The sequence below is a fragment of the Centruroides vittatus genome, unplaced genomic scaffold (genome assembly GCF_030686945.1).
Source record: "Centruroides vittatus isolate TY-2023 unplaced genomic scaffold, ASM3068694v2 contig_377, whole genome shotgun sequence".
Classification (NCBI taxonomy): Eukaryota; Metazoa; Arthropoda; class Arachnida; order Scorpiones; family Buthidae; genus Centruroides; species Centruroides vittatus.
The window spans coordinates 2637991-2657834 of NW_027122198.1; the positions used below are offsets into that span (position 1 = coordinate 2637991).

The following is a 19844-nucleotide window of genomic DNA, read 5'->3' on the forward strand; positions in this document are numbered from 1 at the left end:
ACCAACTTTGTCCAAATTCCCTGACCCTCACATTTCTTAGTGTGGAATATCGACATAACGAAACAGCATTTTATTTACCATGAACATTGATTGAGTATATCTATCCCTCTTTTTTGCACAGTTGATATGTTTCAAAGACTGCCACATTAAAAAAATACAGTACATACCGGTACATCTTGTAGAAAAATGTTTGATAGAATCCAAAACTTTAATGTAATGAAAAAATAAGCAACAAATGAAACATGAGCTTTTTATTTTATCATTACTTATCATTATTATTTGTATGTAAATCTAGTAAATACAAGATAGCATAAAATCAACAAATGGTATTTGATATACAGTACAAATAGTACTGTACTGTGCTTAAAATGAACTCTTGACTTAGAAACACGTAATTTTAAAACCAATCTTTCAACAAAAAGAGTAACTTTTTTTAAACAGCAACATAATTTTAACAAAAAGTTAAATTTAAAAATTTTCAAATAAAGCATTTTTTCCCTCAAAAAAATTAATCATGTAAAAAAAGAATTAGTTTTCTTTTGTCAACCACATTATATACAATCTATTTTTACACAGTTTTAAAATAAAGAGGGATAGGTATAAGTTTACAGTATAGCTTCTCTAACAAATGTATCTAATTTATTGTAAAATCTTTTTATTTTTACAAAATGGACAATCAAAATACAGAGAAACTTCTTAGTATTAATTCTCTTTTTTTCAAAATACAGATAATTAGAAAATAAAAAATTAATTACAATTCACAAAATAGAAGAACTATTAATGTAGTTTTAACTTTTTCTCCTCAAGTGTATTTATTTTCATTTCAATCTCTTTTTCTTTTTTTTCATGATCTTTTCTTAACATTTTCTTGTGTTGTTTTAAATCCTTAAGTTGTTGTGTAAGTTTTCTTTTTTCTTCAGCCCTCAATGCCTGCTGCTTCTGAATATCTTTTTTCTGTTGCAGAGATGCAATATATAGCTGTCTAGATCCTCTGACTGTTAACAACATTTTCTGGTCTATATTTATTTGATCAACACCACTGGCAAAATGGATCCCATCATAAACTAAGCATTGAGCAACTAAACTTTCTTCCTTAAGATTTTCACTCAACAGCGATTTGTTAACTGAAAAACCACTCTCAACACTTGCATTCCCATGTGAGAAAGAAAGAGAAATTTTGATAATAGACCATAGATCTTGCAGTTGCCTATCATCCTTCATAATTTCACAATAAAATGTGTCCAGACCATCATCATCACTCCTTTCAGATATGAAGTCCTCAAACTTTGTAGAATAGGGTTTTATGGATACTTTATTGCAGAGTATATTATATTGTTCTTTTGCTTTGACAGCACATCTTTCATCAATCCTGTTTGTATCATGTAGAATCTCCAGTAAAGCATTGAAATACAATTTTCCAACATTTGATTGCATTTTAATAATTTCTGGGTCTAAGCTGCTCAAAGCCTTCACACATTTGTACTTGACAGGTCCCTTCTCAATAATCTTTTGTGTCATCACTTTCAGCACTTTTTGACAATCTCTTATAAAACACAGAATATCTTTATCGCTTACTTTCAATTCTTTTAAAACCTTTTTTACTCCAAAACCAATATCCAAATTCTTAAGATGTACCAAGTTTTCATTAGCATTTAAATCTATTTTTAGAAACTGCTTGTCGGTGACCCTGTCATTTTTCACAAACTTTCTCATCAGATTCATTAATAATTGAACAACTGCTTTATAAAGATAAGGTGCAAGAGGTTTGTTGCTCTGAAATCGGGTGAGAAAGCTCTCACTTTGTGTACATATTGACTGAAAAAATAAAAGTTTAACTTTAATAAAGGGGTCATTGAGTGCCTGTCTCAAGAATGTAGCCACCTTGCTGTCTTTCAACTTTGTACTGTTGTTTATGTATGTCTTCACAGATTCAATAACTTCTGCTGCACATTCTAAGCACTCTCCATTCTCCAACCACCTTGTTGAACCAAACTTTTTGGGAAACAATCTGCTTCCACTTATAGCAATGTATTCAGCACGCCGAGTGGGTGAGTCTTTTAGCAAATAGTACAAATTCCGTAGCAGTGGTAACAAATTCCAATCTACTACTTTAAAACCAGCTTTTACAGCACCATGGACTACATGTAAACCACATGTTTCCATTCTCACAAATGATTTACCAACATTCTGTGTCTCCATGTGATCTTCTAATTTATTCAGAAAACTTATGTTTACATTTGGTCCATCCATACAGATATGAAGAATTTTTGCTAGATCAAGATGAGTGTCTGAAAGGCAATTGAGAAATGTAGAGAGAAGATCATCTGCTGTACTATGATCCAGAAAGACACTATTTAAATATCTGGTCATAACCTTATCTTTACTCTCATCCCAGTGTTTTATCACAAGATCCATTTGAGTTCTTTGAGCAACTTTGTTTAGTGATTCGTCAAAGGAGATAGTAATATTATCACAACTTGTAACACCATCAATCAATTTTTCTCTGAAATAATGGGCTAGGCCATAATTTATTATATAGGAAGCTTTATCTGGACCCAATTGAAACTGTGTGGCTATAGAACTGTCAGGAAACATTTTTTTGAAAATGTTTTTAATATCAGCGCATGAATTGAGTGACATCTTTTTCTTTACAACTGCCAATGCCCAAGTTATCTCTGCTTTTATTACATCATCTTTTATCACAAAAGGTGTCAATGTGCTGCTAAGAAATGTTGATTTGATGAGAGACTGTTCATTAATGATCTTAGATTTTTCTTCCACAACAGAAGCCGTTTCACACACATTTTGTTGACTATTAGAAGAGTTTGAATTTGTTGGGGTTAAAAACCTTACCAGCGAAGTTTGTTCCGACTTCAATCTTTTTATTTCAACATGACTAGAACTATTTGCATGGGATATTAATGCACGCTTTCCCATATTACTTAACGAGAAAACTTTACAACAAATGCAGCAAAATGCTTTTGTATCATCATCTTTTACAGTTCCTAACCAGGAATTGAATTCTGGATGAATAGCTGGATCTAGCCATTGGAGATTAAACCTCGTTTGTTTCCGTGCCATTATAATTTAAGAATGTAGAAAAACACAAACCTCGAACAATATTATTAAAAGACAGATGAACCAGATCAGATAGCAATGTGTAAGACTTGTTTTGTCACAATACTAAGTACAACATCCCTTGGCCCTACCATCTGGCCTCCTCGCGCCGTGCGGAATCGCTTTTGGTGAGGCTATGTACAAATACGGCGCCTCTTCAATCTTTCCTTTTTTCTCGTCACCTTAGCCGCTCACCGGACTGCCAGCACTGCGGGCAGGAGGAATCCCCCGATCACTTTTGGCTGGTGTGTCCGGCGTACAACGAGGCCCGTCGGGAGTTGGGCCAAGCCCTCTCTTTGGACCTGCACCAGACTCGTCACCTCAGCCAACTTTACTGGCCACACGCGGGCTTAGACCTGCGCCACCACATCTCAGCCCTTGAGCGGTACATATATAAGACCGGCCACTTCGCCTAGCCACCAGGCGGCGCATCGGAAGAAAAGCCGACAACGGCCACACCTTCCAACATAAACCCACGAACAAGAACAAGAACAAGTACAACATTCTATTAATTAAAAGTAGTGTTGCCAACCAACTCAAAATTCAAATTTACAGCTAGACATTTTTTAATAAAAATACTCAAATCATACTGTTTCCATTAGAACTGTTTGGTTTTTTTAGCTAGATTGTTCATAAATCCACTAAATTAGCTGAATTGGCAACTCATTAAAAGAAAAAAAAATGTTCCATTGCCGCCATTTTGATTTCGGTTTCGATGTAAAGCCAGAGTTTTAATAATTATTTTTAATAATTTTTATTTATTATTTATTTAATTTTGCATTAAATTTCATCTTTTCATAAAATTTTTTTAATAATTCAGACAAAATTTATTTATTTTAACCCTTAATTACAATTCTTATAATTATTGCAAATCATATCACAAACCATCTTTCTCACTTTTATAGCAAATTTTAATTAAATGAACTAATATTATAGAATTTAAATAAAATAAAATAAATACAGAAATAAACATCAAACGAAATTACAATTATACATTAATAAAATATAGAAGTTCAGTGCATAGAATCGTAACTATAAAATCTCATTCTTTTGCAACATAACTATAAAAATAGTTTTGGTGTTGTTTCGCACTAAGATACTAAAAAATTAAAATACATTTGATTAATTTTTTTTAAAATTTACCAGCTTTTTAAATTTATAATTAATTATAAGCAAGTTAACATTGGTTAAACTATTGGATTATCTAGTTCACTGTTTCTCAACCACCGGTCCGTGGAGATTCTTGATCGGTCCGCAGAGAATTTTTACCGCTCTGCATTAAAAATTTTCTTATTGAAAAAAATAGTGATAATTTAATAAATAAAAATTTTATAATGTATAAATGATAATAATAATTTTACAATTTACTTCTGTAGTAATTCTTTAATATATAGTAAAGTTTTTTGTTAAAACACCACCGGTCCGCAAAATTTTTTTCACAAATTTTATCGGTCCGCGGGCCAAAAAAAGGTTGAGAAACGCTGATCCAGTTGATTTTCAAAACTATAACTACAGTATATCTATTACAGGTATGATCCCTAAATTTGCCAAAATCAGTGGCTATGTTACCCAACATCATTTCTGTTAAACTAATTATTAAACTATGTATCGAAGTTGCAGAAATTAATGGGAGAGGGGGGAAAATATGCTTGCAGTACAGTACTTTCAAGGAAAATTGTAACAACAAATGTAAAAAACTACTAATCAGCGCCAGCGTTTTACTGTAAATGTCGGGTAGCTATTTATAATTTTTTTATGTTGTACACTAATGTTTTAAATGCGAAAAACAATTAAATTACCGATTTTTACTGATCTATTTAGCTATTTTGAAGTGAATATTCTAATAAATTACGATTTCAAGTTTTAAAAGTTTATAAACTAATTTTAATTAGTTATTTTTATTCTAATTAACAAATTTATCTTTTTATAATCGCTGAATTATTAAAATTAAAAACTATTACATAATAGTAGTTTATCCTGTTGTTAATCCACAACTGTAAAATTATATGGCTTCAGAACGGTGAAAAAGCCATTTCAGATTCTGGTATATTTTCTTCTTAAAGATTGCAGCATTACTTCTTGCCACCTGCAGATGTCTACGCTTGGTCAGCCATATTCAGCAAACGAAATCAACGAAGCAGCTAAGGAGACAGATTCCCTGACTTTTTGACAATTTTCGATAAATTCCCTGACTTTTTGACAATTTTTGACAAATTCCCTAACATTCCATGACTTTTTCCGAAACTAATGAAAATCCCTGACTTTCCCTGACTTTCCAGGTGCGTAGGAATCCTGATTATATTTAATAGTTTTAATCTTTGTAATACCAACATCAATACTAAAATTGTATTCAAGACCTTTAAATGCAAAACTTTGTTTTTTCCTTATTTTACTAAAATAATATCATTTCATCATTTATACATCAATTGGTAAGCAATTAGTCAATATTCAGAGAGCAGCAGTAGAAATTCTTCTATATCCTTTTGACATCATTATTATTGCAACTCTTTGAGTCTTCACAAACTTATCTATATGATATTTTTTAATAGAGTTCCACCATACATTTATACCAGATACCAGGGGTGGGCAAGCAAGAGTTCAGTGAAAGCCACAATGTAGGTTTTGCAAAATGCATGGGAGCCGCAGTTCTGTACTGTCGTGGTGGATAGTATGGTAAGGTGTGCAATTTTATTATATAATATAAATATAATATAAAACAAATATTGAATTTTTTTAATAAACATATTTTCACAAAATTATAAAAATAAAACTGTAAAAATATTAATAAAAAACAGAAATTAACACTTTCAGCAAAGAGCCGCACATAACTCAAAAAGAACCGCATGAGGCTCTCGGAGCCGCATTTGCCCAGGCCTGCCATATACCAATATTGATATCATTAATCCTCTATAAATAATTTCAATAATCTTATAACTCATTCCTCATTTTTTTTCCTGCAATAATTCTCAATTTATAAAAACAATAAAGAGCTTTAAATATTACACACGTATTCAACATGTGGAGTAATATTTAGGCATTCTCCATAATATATACCCAAATATTTTATAAATGTAACATAGCCAATCTTATTATTATCCAATTTGATAACAGGCAGTTGCCATTTTGCAAGACACCCTTTCAATAACGTACACTTAGTTTTCTCCACAGACAAAACCATCTTATCAGTCTAACTGCTCATTAAGAATCTTTATAGCAAATTGCAACTTTTCCTCCAATTTTCCGCAGTTGTCAGCAGGTGTCAACAGTACCGATTCATCCACACACACGGTACGAACGATTCCAAAGTTTCTCGATATCCTCAAACATCTGTCGAAAAACAAAATCCACAATAAAGATCCTGGGACCAAACTCCGAAAGCACACCTCGTTATTTTCTTATATACTTTATCAATGCCTTTGACTAATACATCCTTTGTATTTTGTGAAACCATGTCCTTTTCATATTGTTGACTTTTTAAACACTAACTTTATAGTGTATTTTGAAGACACATGGCAAATTTTCATCGGTTAACTTTATTTAGTATGCATTATATTAAGTCTACCAGAAAGTTCTGTCTGTTTTTAGAATAAAACAAAATAATAAATTTTTCATACCTTGAATAAACTTTATTGAATAATATAACTTCCATCATTGTTTATGACTTCTTGCCAGCATGATGACTGTATATCCCATTTTTAAAAAATGCCTTATCCCTAGAGGTGAAAAATTGAACCAGTGCTTGTCTGATATCATCTTCGTTTTTGAATTTTTTGCCCTGGAAAAAATTTTGTAAGGACAGAAACAAGTGATAATTGGAGGGTGTTAGGTCTGGAGAGTATGGTGGATGTGACAGAATTTCCCAGCCTAGCTCTGTGAGTTTATGATGAGTCCCCAAAGCAGTACATGGCCTGGCATTACCATGAAGCAGTATGACGTCCTTCCTATTGAACATCGCCGGCCTCTTTTCTTGGAGGGCTGTTTTTAAATTATCCAATTGCTGACAGTACCTCTCTGAATTTAGCTTTTTGTTCAGTTTCAACAGCTCAAAATGTGTTGGTCCTCGAATGCCCCATCATATACACAACATTCTCTTACTCAGGTTCAACTTCAGTTTACAGGTGGAAGGGCAGGTTTTCCGGATTCACAATATGCTCTTTTCCTTACGATGTTTTCATAGGTAATCTGCTTTTCATCCCCAGTTATCATCTGGTCCAAGAAGGGTTCGATTTTGTTCCATGCAAGCAGAGATAGATGTGTTTATGATGACTCAATCATTCAAATTCTTCTCACTTAACTCATGTGGCACCCATCTCGAATATTTCTACACCAATCCTAGTTTCCGAATATGGTCCGAAATGGTTTGTTGAGCTGAATCAAGCCTTTCTGCAATCTCCAATGTTGTCAAAAACGGATTTTACTCTAACATGATCTTGATAGTATCGTCGTCAATCAAAGACAGTCACCCAGAGCGTGGCTTATCAGAAAGGTTGAAATCACCCATTTAAAATTTTTTGAACCATCTTCTGCATGTTCTATCAGAAAGTGTACCTTCACCAAACACTTTCAATAAATTTCTACATGCTTCTGTAGCATTTCTTCCTTGTTGGAATTCGTACAAAATACAGTGGTGTAAATGAACTTTATCAGTACCCGTGGGTACACAATCGCACTTCACTTAATACTAACATAAATTATCTTCGTTTTAGTTCATTTGCTAGGTCAGTATGTATACATTCAGTGATAAAAAGAGAGAGCCAAATGTGCATCAAATGAATATGCACATACTTGTTAAAACTTATTGTAACTGGAATGGACATAACTTTCCAGTATACCCAATATTGTAGTTGGCTGAGGAGGGGAAAGACAGCCTGAAACGCGTACAGAAAAATGATGTACGGTATCAACTAAATAAAGATAACCAATGAAAATTTGCCACGTGTCTTCAAAATATACTATAAAGTTAGTGTTTAACAAGTCAATAATACATCCTTTCTATTCTCAAAATAATCAAGAATTATATAATATAGATCTTTAGAACAATTACATATCTTTAACTCCTTCAGTACTGCGGGCAAACTTAAGTAATCAAATGCATCCTTAAAAGTTCGAGAACTGCCGATTCCTCCGGACTGGTGATTCTCAAACATTTTTATTTCATAGACCAGATGCTTTCATTCTACAAAAACAGAAACTAGGAGACCGGAATGCCCAGGACCGCCGGCAGGGCTCTCCTCGGCACCGTGGATGCTAAACAGAGGAAAGTCCCGACTGACATCCGCCACGCGTGTCTTTCGTTTCTGTCTTTCTCTAGGGTTCTTCAAAATCACAAACAAAGTATCAGCAGTTCTAAGCATTGTTTGACCATCCAGCGAAACTAGTAAGAAGGAAGTCGTTCGTTGCTCACAGCAATACAAAAGGCCGATTTTTTTTAACTATTTCCGCCCCGCAGGCACTGAGTGGACCTCTTTTATCTGGCCGGTCGCAGATTTGGCCGGGCATCGAGGCATCTGGACGGCTACTCTTTCAACCCACCCAGATTCGATCTCGGGCGGTCTGGAACGACAGATTGCCTCCCGATCCGTTCGGTCGCAGATAGAAGACAATGGCCAGAGAGTGGAAGGTCGACCAGCACAAATTTGCCAAACGAATTATGTTGCCGACCGGAAGATAAATAGAATTATGAACAAACAGATATGAATGCTTGTTCGAAATTACTATTGTCAGTTGCCAGAACGATACGCAGTCAATTCTTTTTCTCTCCATCACCTTAATGTTTCAGACTTAACTTTCCACGCCCGAGGATAACTTTCGTTGTGTAAAAAAACCGTAGAATAGAAAATGAAATGGAACAATTATTTTTGTCATGTACAAGCAGAGGAACGACAAAAACATCCATCGAGAGGTCATGCATAAACCGGCATTGGCAAAAACGGACTCCCAGCTGCTTCCGAACGGCAGTCGGGGCAGAACTCACCTCCACGCATTCGTCGTCAGAGGGAGCGTCTCGGGATAGCAGTTCTTCGGACACCCACTGTGAAGAGCCGAAGGCCTCGAAGAGTTCCGAATCGCAGTCACACTTCTTCCGGAGGTCGAGCCTCAGACGGCGAAACAACTTGTAGCAGACGAAGGAGCCGATTCCCAGGAGCAGGAGAATACCCGCCGCACGAACTGCAAATAGGTAATAAAAAATAGTCAAAATTCTATCCTCTCCAGCCGGACTAGTTAGGGCCCACATGGGAGGAAGGGATCCGACAAGAGGCGGGTCTAGATTTTCTGGGGCCCCAGTTTTTGTTACATTAAGAATCTTTAAATTGGGGTTTAAAATTCGATTTTAATAACTTCAAAATCAGAGTCGAAATATATTTGTTTACGAAATGGTGTCAAACCACAAACTATATCTTAAATAAAAAGACATAAGAAATAAAGAAAATACATTAACAAAACATATAAACAAACAAAATTTTTAATAAATTAAAATAAATATTTTTTACTTTACGATAAGTGCTCACTGTTAACGAAAAATTATTAAAAATTTATAATAATTCAATTTTTGTGGGCCCACGACACTGGGGGACCGGGGCTTAAGTCCTATTAGTCCCTACGTAGATCCGCCCCGGATACGACGCCGTTTCGTTTACGTTTCCGCACGGTCTGTCGAAACCGATTTTATCGTTTTAATTTTTTCTTTAAATTTTATTAACGCCTTTCCCCGTCCACTTCCGCCGAAGCCCACCCGCGTCTACTCTGGGCCGGAACGACCACGCACCATTATAAATGCCGGGAAGAAAGGCGGCAAATATTGGAAATTCATTTCTACCGGTAAAAAACGATAACAGCCGAGAAACGAAGTATTCTCGGGACGAGGATAAAATCCGGAAGACAGACTCGAGCGTAGATTTTTTTCCGGTCCCGCCTCAGGCGGGGAGGCAGCGATTCCGAAACCGCAGGCACCGGAATTATTATTAATAATAAATTCGGTAATTAATGGCCAGACCGGATTTAGGGCGACTTCTCGGCAGTCGTTTACTTTTCGCTTGCTACGTAATAGGCCGAAAGGCGGCCTTTCCGCCCTTCGACTTTTTCCTAACGGGACAGCGGAACGAAAAATCGGCCGCAACCTCCGGAAAAGTAGGCACGCCGAGTTCCCCGTGGGTAAAGAAGGCAAAAGGAGAAGAGGGGAACGTCCGGCACCCGCTTTCCCTCCGCCGGTCGGGTTAAAGAATCCGGTGGATTCTACCCAAAGGGGCCCGGGTTGTAACGGGAAAGGCCGAATTACTTCCCAGCGTAAAATGTTAACCGGTAAACTGGACGGTCGGTGGTTAAGTTTCGTCGGATGACACCGGGCCTAGACTGGCCCCATCCGATTAACGGCCGTCTCCGGACACTTCTTTATTACGCCAGGGCCGAGAGTCGGAGCGAGGCCGGCCCAAGTTTCACCTTCGCCTTCGGATTACGGCGGCGGAGAAAGTGGCCGGTTACTCCCTGCCCCTTCTCCACCTCAGTCTTCTCCCGTTCACCGCCGTCTTCCGCCGTAAAAACTTAGCGCCCGTCTCGACTTTCGTCCCCCACCCCGGTTTATAAGGGGGATAAACCGGAAGCGGAGAGAAGGAAGGTCCGACTCACCTTTGCCCGATCTTCCGTCGGTCAGCAGGGGGACCGCCGCCGGCAGCAGGGACAACAGACGCGAGCACTTCGGCCGGCCTTCGACTTCCACCCCGATTTTTCCCTCGGCCTCCGTCGGCACGTGACGCGGCCGGTGGCCGTCCCTCATCCGCCCGGTCTTTTCGTCCGTCGAGAGGGTGCGGGACCCATCCACCCGCTACCCGGTTAAGATTCAGGAAGGTAGAACAAGGCGAAATCCCCTTTTCCCGCGCCCTGCCTTTCTCTTTCCACCGGACGGGCCGGGTCGGACCTATCTGCTGGCCGCCGCCGGCGCCATCTATCGACCGACGCGGAAACTCTTCCTTTGTTTTGGTGGCGGCCGGGACGGAGTTCCGCTTTCGTCTTCGGACCTGGCTCTTTACTCTCGGTGTTCTTACGTAGTCCTACGTCAAAAATCGTCGATAAACGTTTCCGTTGGTTATCCACCTCAGACCTTCCGGTCCGTTCCCTTCCCTCCGTACTCCCGGTGGTCTTTTCGGGTGTACCGTGGTGTAAAAATAGTCCGGTTTCGACGGCGCGGAAAGAGTGGCGAAGCGGAAATTATCCGCGGGCTAAAAGTGGTACTTTTCGGATGCGTAAAGTGAGGAAATCCGTTATGTGCGGAATTGTAGATAATAGACGAAGGTGTCGTTCTTCTAAAAGAAACTAAAAGCCGTGTTTATCGTTAAATCTGGCCTATTAATTAATTAGCCGGTTTAACGGGTTTATCGGCCCTACCAAACGTAACGAAAAAAACCGGTTGTTTTCTTTTCTATCGCGCTGTTATTGTTTCGGAGGGAGGCTAAACACGCGTCCAGTACGGGCAACGAATGTTATTTTTTCTTGGAGTTCGTCTTACGGATGCGACTGGATCTAGGGCCGGAGTGGACGACGGACGGCCTTCTAATTGCGTTTGTTTGACCCCGGGAGAAAACCTCCCGTCCAGATGTAATTAACGTTTCCTTATTAAGCAAAGTGCGGGTTCCGAAACTCGGACGCCGGCGGGAAAAGGTCTTCCCACCCGTTTTAAGGGGCTCTTTTCTGGGCTTCGGCCTTACTTACGGACGGCGGACAAAATCGGCTTCCAGCCGCGGAAATTAAGCCCGCCTCCGCTTTGTGCTTACGTTAGTAACGCCTGCCGCAGCGTTCCGACGCTTTTCGGCCCGTCCGTGCCCAAATGTAAACGGACGAATAGAAAAGAGCCGCTCTTTCCCCGTCGGCCGTTCGGACCCGAGCCGGCCGCCTTCTCGGAACGCCTCTATCGTCGGCAGTCACGAAAGGGAGAGGGGAATGTCCTCTCTTTCCGGAAAGGTTTTTCCACCCGACTTCGGGCTATAGATCCCGCGCCGCGCCGTCGCCCGCAGCGTTTTATCGCGCGGAGCGGCAAGGGACGAACGGCATCCATCCCGTCCTTCTCGGAAGCAGACCGCGCTGGGAAGGTGACTCCTTCCCAGCGCGGAACTCTTTTTCGGTAGGAGAACGCCGTCCGGGGCCGAGGGAAGCCGCGATGGGCAAAAAAGGAAGCGGATTTCTCCGCGGCGACCGCCCCCGCTTTCTCGCGCCGCGGGACTTCCTCCGTCCGAGTATTGATCGCCGCGCCGGGCGCCGGTGGAACTCTTCTCTCCGCGGTTTCCGACGGAAAGACTACTCCGTCCAGGCCGAGGGAAACGGGCCGTCTCGAATCTTTCGTCCTTTTAGCACCGGAGGCCAAAAGACCGCATTTCCATTTTCCACCGTCTTCTCCGTTTACTTTCGGATCCGGCCGTCGACAACAATTTCTTTCGTTTCCCCATCGACGGCACGGCGTAACCACTATTAAGACAACCCGGCTGGTCCCAGAGCAATTTCCCTTTTTTACTGGATTTTCCCCGAGTGTCCGAGTAAAGAAAAGCTCGCTTTTCTCCCGGTCTGGAAAATCTCCGCGCAGAGGGACGTGCCCGGGTCCCGCTGACTTGAGGGACGTAAACGACCTGGGGGTTTACTTACGTCGGTAATCTTCGCGGGGAATTTCCACCTTCGACCCGGTCAGAAGATGACGTTTTACCGAACGAACGGTCGATCGAACGCCCGACGCCCGGTTTGTTTACGTCGCGCGCGGACGGAGACTCCTCCCGGGGCGGGAGGAGCCGAGAAAGAGGGAGGAAGGACTCACCGGTTTCGGCCGGGACGGGACAGCCGTCGGACAGGAGTCGCCGAGCCGCCGTCAGGTTACCCCGGCTCCAGACCAAGGGTATTCCGGGTTCGGGTCCCGCCCAGCGAGCGCACAGGGGACAGGGCGGGCTTCCGTAGTAGACGGCCAATTCCAAGGTGCAGAGGCTGGATCGCAGCCCCCCCACCGGCGGCGCCATCTTCAGCACGGCCGCCGCGGGCCGGACATGCCGGGGCCTAGGGGAATGGCTGTGGGGCCCGGGCCCTCCCCGCCCGCCGGTCCTAGCGGAGGCCCCTCCGCCCCGCAGCCATGGATGTCGTCTTTCCCGCCCGCTCGGGCGTCGGACGGAGAAGCTGACTTCTTGCTCGGAGGTGGAGGCCGACGTGGTTCCGTCCGCTCGGGTGCCGTCGTCCTTTTGTCGCGATCGATGCCTTCCCGACCTGCCTTTCGCCTCTGGGAAAATCCCTTCTTTCCGGAAATCGGCCTTTCCTTCTCCTTCCCTCCGTGGGGTGGCGCTTTTTGTTCTTCGTCCGCCGGCCGCCTTGCGCCAATTCCGAAAAGAACGGTAAAAAATATCCGGAATATCGTCTGTCTCTTTACAATTTTCTTTTGGCCACCAACGAAACTTTTCGTGGAATTTTCTTCTGGGCTTTAAGGCGCAACCCGGGTCGTCTTTCCCTTTGGCGGTTTCTGGCCAATCTATTTTTTCGAAACGGCGACGATACCCTAAGCGTTAATTTCTAGCTTATATTATTTTAAATTTATTTGAGTTTTACCAGAAAAACACTTTTAAAATGATTAGATTTACATTAAACGGATTAATGTCTGTGTGGAATAATTCGGCAGGCTGGGCGGAGTAGTTAAACGGAAGAGTCGTTTTCGCCACTTTGAGTAAACGAAACATCGAACACCTGCCGAGAAGGGGATTTTCCGTCGAAAACGGAAATTGCTGCGTATTATATATCCCCCAACAAACGTTACTCTCGTTCCGATAAAAATTGGTAAATGGCGAAATTTAACGAAGAAAAAGACGACCGACCGCCGGTCTTTTCGGACGGCCACGGCTTTCGGATACAAAAAGAGAATGGTTTTTGCCTACCGTCGTGGAGAGTCGGTCAAACGTTGAAACCAAAGTGACCGGTGGATTTATCACGTTACCTTTGACCCGGCGTCCTAAGTCGGAGAAAGAAACGTCGTCGTAGGCGTTTATAAAATATGTCTGCTATAATAACTTGGTTCTAATTAATATTTCGCTTTAAGTTATTAGTGCCTATGCCGGAATATTGTGAGTAAACGTGGACTATTTTAATTATATTTTTCTTTATGCAGTAGGGAAGAGCGTGGGTTTGTCTGGAGTAAAAGTAGGCCTAATTTTCGACATATCCTGAATAACGCGTCGAAATCGCGCCTTAACTCGACCGATGAAAGAATGCTTTCTATATACGACCCGATCGATTAAAGTAGAAATACAGATAATTGCAAAATCATAAGTAGAGTAGATGGGAAAATAATTAGATTATCTGTAGTACTGAAGCGATGCGATTGAATCGCCTACTAATTTTATAATAATGTCACGTAACTACGGAATGAATTTCGTAATCGGGAGTAGATTCTCTTCCGGAGAAAAAGTTTCGAATGGAGAAAAGGTATTTGCTCCGTCTACCATGGTGGGTGATCTTAAGCCGCCTTCGACCTCTTACTTAAATGGAGCAGTCCATCCTTCCTGGCAGTTCGTCAGGAGGTTGGTACTCCAACTTTATTCATGACCTTGCTTCGCATCTTGCTTTGCAACGGTTTAAATACATACATGCGGACGTAGCCGCTATATTATTATTCCGACATTGTTATCTAATTTATAATTTATTTGTATCTGGATAATGTTGATGAGTTCGAAAGTTCACTCATGTTAGAATGTTCGTTAGGTTTTTTGAGTAGTGACAGTTTGTCTTTTCCTTGTCTAAACTCCTATGAACTCCCCTAACACTTTGTGTACAATACTCACATCGGTATTAAGAGGATTCTTATGTCTTATTGTGTTGTTCTGTGGTATTAATGTGTATTTCTTCATCCTCCCCGTTGTGTTTTATCGCTGTTTTTCTGTCCTCCGTTGTATTCTATCTGTGTTTTTCTGTCTCTCGTTGTATTCTATCCTTTCTCATCGTACTATTCTGTCGTTCCCATTGACATATTCTGTCGCATGTTCACGATACTTACTTTGGTGAGGATAGGGGTTTCCCGTCTTTATCGTTGAGCGCTATCATAGTATTTTGTGATTATTCCTCCTAGTTGTTGTGTTATATCTTTCTGCTAACTCGCCTTCGACCTCTATCGGACGAAACGAAAAGTATTGGATTCGTCCTCCAGGCCCGTCCTTTTATTCGTCTATTCTATCTTAATATCGTCATTGGCCACGCTTTATTATAATACGAACGTAATGCTTAAAACTAATATAACAGTGATCTATCCGGGATTTCGAGAGTGGGGATGCTACCGGAGGCGGATGGGGAACCTGGGTTCTCCGCGGTTTGTTCGCAGAACGTTACTCGGTTACCTTAGAATTATCTTAGTAGCCTAATTTTACTTAATCCAAGTCCGGCCACGCGCGTTATTTTATTTCTTTTTATTTTAGAGTAATAAACCCACCGCTTTAGTATTAAGGAGCGGCCGCGGCACCGTAAGTAATCCTCCGAATACGGCCCGTAGGAAGGAAGTTTGCAAAACTCTAGAAATTATCGTCGGTCTTCTTAACGCAATTTAAGTATGGCGGCGCGTGTGGTAGGTGAGGACGCTTCTCGAATTCCGCGAAAATATTTCGTTAATTGACGATCCGCCCAAATCGATTTATATTTCGAATCGGCATTAATTTTTAAGCCGGTATTTTTCCAAACAATTTCGCTCGGCGGCAAATTTCCAGCGTCGAGAATCCTTCTCGTCTTCTTAGACTAAAGTACTGTACGTGCCCGAAAACGGAACATTTCCTCGAAAATACTCGTAAAATATTGGATACTTACCGAAAAACGCGTAACTTTCGACATACGCCTCAACTGTCACCGCGTATATTCGCTTTCCAAATGACTTTTGCCGTGGAATTTATCTATATGTGTCGATATTCGTTTATCTAATCGAACACGTAACAACTGTTGTACGTGTACGCGCACAAACATAGGTTTTAAAGGAAATACGAATAACATTAAAAGTTTTTCGCCGCGGGAACCGTAAAGTTCTAGAACGACCGGAATGGTTTAGTGTAGTAGTCGGCAACCCGCGGTTTCCGGGTGCTAACACGCTGCCCGGCTTTGGCAACGAAATTTGATTTTCTCGTTTTCTGTCTCGTGCCATTACGCAACCCCGATTAGGCCGATATTGGTGACGTTAAACATTCCGACCGAACTCGATGGACGAAGATGTGACCGGAAATACGATTTAATCCTACCCGCTGTACCAGGCGCATAGGATCCGACTAAATTGTGTAATTTGTCGGAGCCGTGGCACCTGGCGGCCGATACCGACTCTAACCGTCGCCGACCTTTAACTATTACGTAATAAAAAACCAGACATTTTCGGACCCGGGGTAGTGTTTTTACTAGGCCGCGGGACGTTGGTCTTCTGCACGCGTTTAAAGCCCGTTTCCCGCTACGAATTTGGCGTTTAATCGTCACCCTCGGGTGCCGCGTTCATTACCACACGATTCTTAAAAACGTTGTTACGCGCAGTCTACAGAGCGATGTGTCGAAGTGAATTGGCATAAAATAGATGCCAACCTTTAAATAAAAAACGGTGTAAAAAAAAATATAGTCTATTAAAATTATTATAAATTTACCAAAATAGCTAGAATGGTGGTCGGTGAATTTTCTACAGAAATGTGACGAATAATTTATGTCAATGAATGTCTTTCTCCGAGTTTACAATTTATCCGCCAAAACTCAGCTTAGCCGATCGGATACACTAAATATTTAGTTGTGAGAATTAATTTTCAGGGAACTTTTTTAGCAAAAAATTGAATTTATTACAAAAAATAAAAGAAATTACATTAGTCAAAATATTTTCCTTTACTTTCTGCAATGTTTTTTTCATTTTTCTGGCAAAATATCTGGCAAAGACGACAAAATGATTAGTCTTTAGAAGCAATAGTTCGTCCGCGAATTTTGGCACTCGGACAAATTTGGCAAATCGCTTATCCTCAAGCGCGCGTTGCGTCCAACGGAAAAGGCCACAATCCGATGGAGCCGAGCCCGGGGAATACGCGGTGTGTGAGAGAACTTCTCGTTCGAACTCCAACAATATTTGCTTGGAGGCAGAAGCAACGCGTGGCCCAACACGGTGGTGCAAAATGATGACTTTGCGTCGTTTATTCGCCATCGGCGCGTGCTTTAAACCGTTGTCCCTCTAACAGTTTTATTTGATTTTAACACTTTGCAGTATACTCCTCGATTCCACCAAATAGTGCCACCGTGAATATTCCGCTTTGGTATCGATGTCGACGGTCGACCGGGTCGCACCGTGACACGATCTTTTGTGTTTGGGATTATCTAAATAATTCCATTTTTCGTCACCGGTCAGAATCCGATGCAGAAAAACTCATTTTTGTCCGGCCGGCTAGACAAGCAAATGTTCGATGGGTGAGCAATAGCAATTTCGGACTATTCGTGTGGCATCCATTTTTCTTCCCTCGGAATTTTCCCGTGGCACGTAAATGTTTGGTGACTACCCTTCCATCAACATTCGATGCTTTGGAAAGTTCTGAAATTACATCACCTTTGGCTGTCCCCGGCGGTTTTTTTTTTTTTTTTTTTTTTTTTGTTATTAACGTCAAAATCACCACTAAATCGGCACTGGCAAGTTCTTATTGAGGGAGAAGACTCTCCGTAGGTTTCGACGAGCTTCTGGTGACTATCTGCAGCTTTTTTTCTTGCGAAAAAGTAAGTTTTCTTGTAACACCTGCCAAAAATGCTCTCTCGGAAGTTAAGTTTCGATACTTAAAAAAATCCGACTCTTAACCCGTCTTCTGCTCTTAACTTATCGAACATTAAACATAAAAGTGAGAATTTTAACCAGCAATAATATAATTCGGATTTGACCACTAAAATTCACAACTAGAGTCCTCTTTTGAAACGAATTTGCCAGAATCGTAATTTACTTTTCGCTTGCCGGCGCAAGATTTTATTTTTGGTCCCCCTTTGTAAAATAAGCTATTTTATTTTATAAGTGTTCCAATAAGAATTAAACCGAACTTTGAAGGCAAACGTTTCGTATTGCTCTATGACGCTTGGAAGATCGGCGGTAACGTCAAAAATTTTAACTCGGTTAAAACGACAAAAACGAGCGACGTGTGACAAAAATATTCCGAGTTAAAGACATTACGTTTTAAAGTCTCCATAAAAAAGTCTGTCGACTCCTCCTTATTTGTTATTATAATGCTATAAATCCTAAAGAAAGTCTTTTCTATCGTTTTTACACAAGTTTAAATTTTCTCTAAGGTAAAGAGGAAAAACGTGCCGCATGCATGGTGGGAAAATATTTTATAAAAGTGACAAACGTTTACAGTAAAATTAAAGAAACTGAAATTTTTTTTTTAGATGATTGGCAAAACTGGCTTTTATAAAAGATAATTATAATCTGTAATTTTATTAATATTCCATTGTTATTGTCTATCGGGAAATATTTCTATCGTTATTTAATTCATAAAGTAGTCCAAAATATTCACAGAATATCATAGGGTTAAGTCGAGTGAAAATTTTCGGATTTTTGCATAGTTTCTTATACCAACTTGTATTTCCTCATTTATTTTCACATGGACGATGTTTTTTCATCAATTAGTACTATAAAATCGTGGAATAATGACACGAGAGAGTGTCACTTTTGGAATATCCATACTTAACTAAAAGTAAAATCAATCATTACCAAGAAATATTTAATTATAATTGTTTGGACTTGTAATTATTTTTCAAGTAGTAAATTAGGTGAAATTTTAATTAATAAATTGTCACAAAACATTTGTGTTCTTCGGAGTTTGTGAAGGCACATTTGTACATTTGTGGAATTTCCACAAATGTACAAATGTGCCTTCACAAACCCTATATGTAAGTAGGGGAAATACGTACAAAATGACATAGGTAACATAATTCGAATTTGGTGGTCACAAGCGCGCAACTGACCACGACACCACGTTATCCGAGCGGCTTTTACTAACCTGTCAAAACGTGAACGCACGCCTCTCATTCGCCAGGGTGTCATGGCCGACAAGCGTTGATACGTTACGAGTTTTTTTTCCTCGCAACATGTTTTTTGTATAGAAGGTAAGTTTTTCACTATTTTATCTATTTGTGTAGCATTTATTTCAACCCTCAAGAATTTGTTATTGCACTTAAATAACTTTTTCCGTTAAAAATATCATCTTTGTATTTATTTTATAATTTTGTATTTTTATAACGTTATATGGACAAAACGACATACATAGGCAACGGACATAATGACATAGGTATGTCATTTAGTCTATAAGAGCTCAGTCAAGGAACTTACCTTAGCTCAGGGGTGGCCAACAGTTTTTGCCCCCGGGCCGAATTGGAAAGAAAAATTTTTTCACGGGCCGAACGAAATACTAAAATTAAATCATGTTAAATACAAATACGCTGACCCGGGCTGCAGGTCAGGTTTATTCGAACAGAAATTTCTCACGCATGCACAATGTCATTTTACAATGCGAAGACACCTACAAGCGAAAAAAAAAGGTCGACAGGCAGGCTGCGCTGTGCGTCACACGTCAGCATAAACAGAGTGACATGGCGGAATGGCCAGTGGCGTAGCGTAGTGGGGGCGGCATTTTTTCACAATAAATAATAATATCTTGTAAAAATTTGAACCATTTCATTTCATATTTTTGTCTCACCTACGATTCGGACCAATTGAAATGAGCACGGAATTTTTCATTACTTATTCT

The 19844-nt window shown here is 40.4% G+C and overlaps 2 protein-coding genes across 6 annotated transcripts in view; both read right to left on the reverse strand.

Moving 5' to 3' along the window:
- The window catches only part of LOC136975642 (uncharacterized), a 68018-nt gene extending 54666 nt beyond the window's left edge, over window positions 1-13352 (reverse strand). For 3 of the 5 annotated variants that reach the window (XM_067270726.1, XM_067270728.1, XM_067270727.1), the window contains exon 1: window positions 12911-13026. Coding sequence is in view for 2 of the 5 variants with exons in the window: in XM_067270724.1 (XP_067126825.1) it covers window positions 9092-9285; window positions 12911-13106 (390 nt within the window). In the remaining 3 variants the exon portion in view is untranslated. Of the gene's footprint in view, window positions 1-9091; window positions 9286-10740; window positions 11260-12910 lie in introns of those variants that run through there. The other 2 variants (XM_067270724.1, XM_067270725.1) reach the window with 2 other exon arrangements.
- LOC136975680 (uncharacterized) lies at window positions 778-3081 on the reverse strand. The gene has a single exon (XM_067270784.1). The coding sequence runs from the start codon at window positions 3079-3081 to the stop codon at window positions 778-780; it is 2304 nt and encodes a 767-aa protein (XP_067126885.1).
- Window positions 13353-19844: the final 6492 nt, after the last annotated feature.

Coding starts and splice junctions, on each gene's coding strand:
- LOC136975680 (XM_067270784.1), bottom strand. CDS start 3,081: ATGGCACGGAAACAAACGAGGTTTAATCTCCAATGGCTAGATCCAGCT.